Source organism: Gadus macrocephalus, chromosome 14 (genome assembly GCF_031168955.1).
Source record: "Gadus macrocephalus chromosome 14, ASM3116895v1".
NCBI lineage: Eukaryota > Metazoa > Chordata > Actinopteri > Gadiformes > Gadidae > Gadus > Gadus macrocephalus.
Window position 1 is genome coordinate 15,177,410 of NC_082395.1, and position 4,407 is coordinate 15,181,816.

The window sequence follows — 4,407 nt, forward strand, 5'->3', positions numbered from 1 at the left end:
GTGAACAGACGCACTCTCAGCCTTGATAAGGTATTTGGCCCTGGCTAAAGTTAATTCTTGAAAATATCCATAGACAAATAGGACATTGTGGAAGGAATTACATGTTATCTGTTTTAAGGCAGAAATATTGGATCCCTTGCGCCAATGCATTGTCCAGGAAAATTATAAATGAAAATGTAGACGTCTACGAGGTAACGTTGGCGAGCAGAAAATGGCGGATTTGCCTAGTGACAGGATCACTCCCGATCTGCCACCCTTCACTAATGTCGGAGTGGATTACTTCGGCCCCATGGAGGTCAAAAGAGGAAGGGGCACAATAAAAAGGTATGGAGTCATTTTCACATGTTTAGCCAGTCGTGCGGTACACCTGGAGGTGGCGCATTCCCTTGACACAGATTCGTGTGTTAATGCCCTCCGCCGATTCATTTGTAGGCGAGGACAAGTAAACGAATTAAGATCCGATAACGGGACCAACTTCATTGCTGCTGAGCGAGAGTTGAAGGAAGCACTTAAAGCATGGAATCAGGACAAGATCAGCAAAGCTTTGCAACAGAAAGGTGTGAAATGGACCTTTAATCCCCCTGCAGCTGCCCATCATGGAGGTGTGTGGGAGAGATTGATTCGGTCGCTGAAAAAGGTTTTGCTCTCCGTCATAAAACAGCAAATATTAGATGACGAAAGCCTCACCACTGTCATGTGTGAGGTTGAAGCTATCCTTAATAACCGTCCCCTGACCACTGTATCAGATGATCCAAACGACTTGGAACCGCTGACCCCAAACCACCTACTACTATCCAAAGTACAGCCCTTGCTCCCACCGGGAACCTTTAAGCAAGTGGACACGTACGTAAGAAGACGTTGGCGCCAAGTACAATACATATCAGACCTGTTCTGGTCCAGGTGGCTTAAAGAGTACCTACCGCTCCTGCAGGAACGCCAGAAATGGAGCAGAGTTAGGCGGAATTTCATGCAAGGAGACATTGTGCTAATAGCAGATGTAAATGCCCCTAGAGGGTCATGGGTTATTGCTAGAATCGTGAACATCAACCCTGACCAAAGAGGTGTCGTGGGGAGTGTAAAGCTTCAAACCCGGACCAGCTTAATTGAAAGACCGGTCACCAAGATCGTGCTCCTGGTTCCGGCTACCGAATGAAGACGCACACTTACATACCCTCACATTTTGATTTGCCTTTGTTTTAGTTGGCTCCTTTTTTTGTTTTTCGTATTGTTAGTGCGCACCCCGCCCATAACAATAGGGGCCGGTGTTGTAGGAGCCATTCCATTGAAAGAACTACAGGCGTCGCACTTTCGTTTTTCTTTCTGTTCGATGACGCAGTCACTGCGTGTCCCGTGCCTATATATAGTAATTGAACGCAGGTGCGCGGCTCACAGGAGACGCAGACAGAAATCGTTTTCAACCGCTCGGTACCACGCCGCATCTATACACACAATATGAAAAGATAGGAACGTTTGAGGCAAATAAGCGACGCCGTTTTATTTTGAACCGAAGGAATAGTGTAGGTGCAAGCATCGTCTTTAAGTTGTTCATTTGTTACTTTGAATGGCACGCACGCACCCACCGCAACCAGCCGATCTCCAAACAAACTAACAGTAAGTGATGCCGCAGCGCGTTGAAATCCGTCCCAAGGCGTCCGTAAGGCTTCAATAATTTGCATGCTTGAAAGCCGTGACAAAAGTAATCTACATTATTATTAGCGGACCCTACCGAAACCGTTCCGCAGCAACGCCTGACTCTTTCTCCTCATCTTGACCCAAGGGATCCATGACAAACACTTTTTTGTTCAACTTGTTAAAATATACTGCAAGGAGAAATTACATTTCATTAGAATTTCACTATTGGCAGATTATTATTATTGAGGATATATTTTCTAATATGTTCATTAAGGTTATTACCAGGAATTTCCAGTGGTTCTTTGCAACATTCATGAATCCTATGACTCCATCATAGTTGTCAAAGTTAAGCTGTAACAGCAATTATTAACAAACATATTTTAGAGAGATTTTCATCTTCTAAATGTTTAATAATGTTAGCTTTGATACAATTTTAGCATTTTTACCTTGCGTAATGAGTGATTGGCCATGGCAGACCGTGCTCCAAAGACTATGACTCCGGCAGAATAGTGGTTGAGGATATATATTCTTTTCCCTAACCCTTTCACATTCAGCATGGCTCTGAGGTAGCACTCAATTGTCTGAAAAAAATTATTACATTAGTAGTAATTTCTCAGACTGTACAAAATCTAAATGAATACAAATGTGATGGTTGCTGCGTAAAATAAAAGTTTACCTCGCCCAGCAGCCACTTGTGTGGTGCTAGAGAATTGAATTCACTCTGGCGAAGAATGAACTTGTCAGTCTTGTCAGGTGATTCAATGACTGCAATGACCACTTCACTGTTCTTTTTGAAGGAGGGCATAGTTGAGGTGGAGCGGGGAACAGTGGAGGGGAGCACAGTTGAGATGGAGGGGGGCACAGTTGAGGTGGAGGGGGGCACAGTGGAAGTGGAGGGGGGCACAGTGGAAGTGGAGGGGGGCACAGGGGAAGTGGAGGGGGGCACAGGGGAAGTGGGCACAGTTGAGGTGGAGGGGGGCACAGGGGAAGTGGGCACAGTTGAGGTGGAGGGGGGCACAGGGGAAGTGGGCAGTTGAGGTGGAGGGGGGCACAGGGGATGTCGACACAGTTGAGGTGGAGGGGGGCACAGTGGAGGATGGAACAGCGCACTTATGTGGAACCCTAGGCTTCTCCTCTATGTACCGAGCTAGGTGATCAAAATTTATTTTGGGGAACACCACTCCCCGGCTGTCCACAAGATCAACACTTTTTCCCTGGATAGTGGAGATTATGTAAGGTCCAAGGAGTTGTGGATCCAATTTCCCCCCTTTCCTCTGCTGGCTCCTCACATTTAACCTCCACACTTTCATCCCTATCTTGAAGATGTTGGTGGCCTTCTCTTTATTTTTATTTTTTAATTGTCTTTGTTTGAGGTCACTGTTTTTGATTGCATTTTGAAGGACGTCTGACAGCTTCAGTGCCTCTTCAGTGACCTCTTCCACAGACATGGTTTGTTCAACACTGCTGTCAACCTATAACATGATTCTGATGTTATAGTCAAACATTACAACACAACACAATGTTTTTCATTATAGCACAAATTTACAATTTTATGAATTCAAATAATTTTCAATTGAAACTCACTTGTAGGTACTTGACATGGGTACCTCGCCTCCCTGCCAAACATTAAAAAATATGGCGAAAATTTGGTAGTCAACTGGCGCTTGGTTCTTAAGCCGAACATGACAGCGTCCAAATGCTTGTCCAAATCTTGGGGTTTGTCCTTGACCAACTTAGACAGTGCTCTGGAAAAAAATGAGCATGTTTTTTAAGACATTAATTACAGGTTTTTTTCGATTGCATAAAAACTAAAATAAAAAATGTCACACAATTATCAAAACCGTGCACTCAAGGAGCAAAACATTGGCCCAGATTTGCAACTCTATAAGCACAATTTCAGCCTCACCCCTTTTTGCAAAAACGATACACAGTGATTTACAAAACACACTTCTGTGTCTAATGGATACGAATACATTTGACACAGAAGTTTATCATGATGTCACTGCCTTTCAATTCTAAAGCACCAACTGTGAAATGAGCCAATTTGTGAAACATAGCCATCAGGTGCACAAATACATGATTGCTTACAGTAAAGGACTTACCCCAACTCTGAGCACCTTTAAAACAAGACTGAAGACTTTTATGTTTGCTATAGCTTTCTGCTAAATCTTAAATACATTGTACTTTCTAAAAAGCTTTTTTAACTTTGCCTTTATTTTCTATTTTAATACTAAAATGCCTTTTTAACTTTCTATTTTTTGCATGTTTTTCTTTTACTTAGGCCTACCTATTATTTAATTTAATTGTAGGACAATGTTTATATGTGAAGCACTTTGAGTCTGCCTTGTGTATGAAAAGTGCTGTATAAATAAAGTTGCCTTGCCTTGCCTTAAACTGCATACATAGTAAGTGAAAATGGACAATATACCTCTGGATGGTTCCATTCATTTTCTCTACCAACCCATTTGTCTGTGGGTGGTATGGGGCACAGAGGCTTCTCTTTATCCCCAGCTCGTTACAGACTTCTTTGTTTATCTGAATGCAAGAACAGAAAAATGATTACTGTAAAATCTGTCGCTGGTAAATCAAGACTAAACCGTGCCAGACAATTTATTTTATGGAATGAAATCTATCCTGACCAACTGTAAATGCTGGATGTAACGTTTGCTTTTTTATGGTTCTATATACTTACTTTGTTCACAAACTCCCTTCCTTGGTCCGTAAGAATGCGCTGAGGCGCTTCAAACTGGTAGAAAAAATTCACTACACATTCGG

The 4,407-nt window shown here is 42.8% G+C and overlaps 1 protein-coding gene across 1 annotated transcript; it reads right to left on the reverse strand.

The window, feature by feature from the left end:
• Window positions 1–1,984: 1,984 nt before the first annotated feature.
• On the reverse strand, window positions 1,985–3,116 carry LOC132471534 (uncharacterized). The gene is made up of 2 exons (XM_060070629.1): window positions 2,309–3,116; window positions 1,985–2,213 (listed from the first exon to the last, which is right to left on the reverse strand). Exon 1 carries the CDS (start codon window positions 3,078–3,080, stop codon window positions 2,412–2,414), a length of 669 nt encoding a protein of 222 aa, XP_059926612.1. The 5' UTR covers window positions 3,081–3,116; the 3' UTR covers window positions 1,985–2,213; window positions 2,309–2,411.
• Between the last annotated feature and the right edge of the window lie 1,291 nt (window positions 3,117–4,407).

Excerpts from the sequence above, each read along its gene's own strand:
- LOC132471534 (XM_060070629.1), bottom strand. The coding sequence starts at position 3,080 with ATGTCTGTGGAAGAGGTCACTGAAGAGGCACTGAAGCTGTCAGACGTC.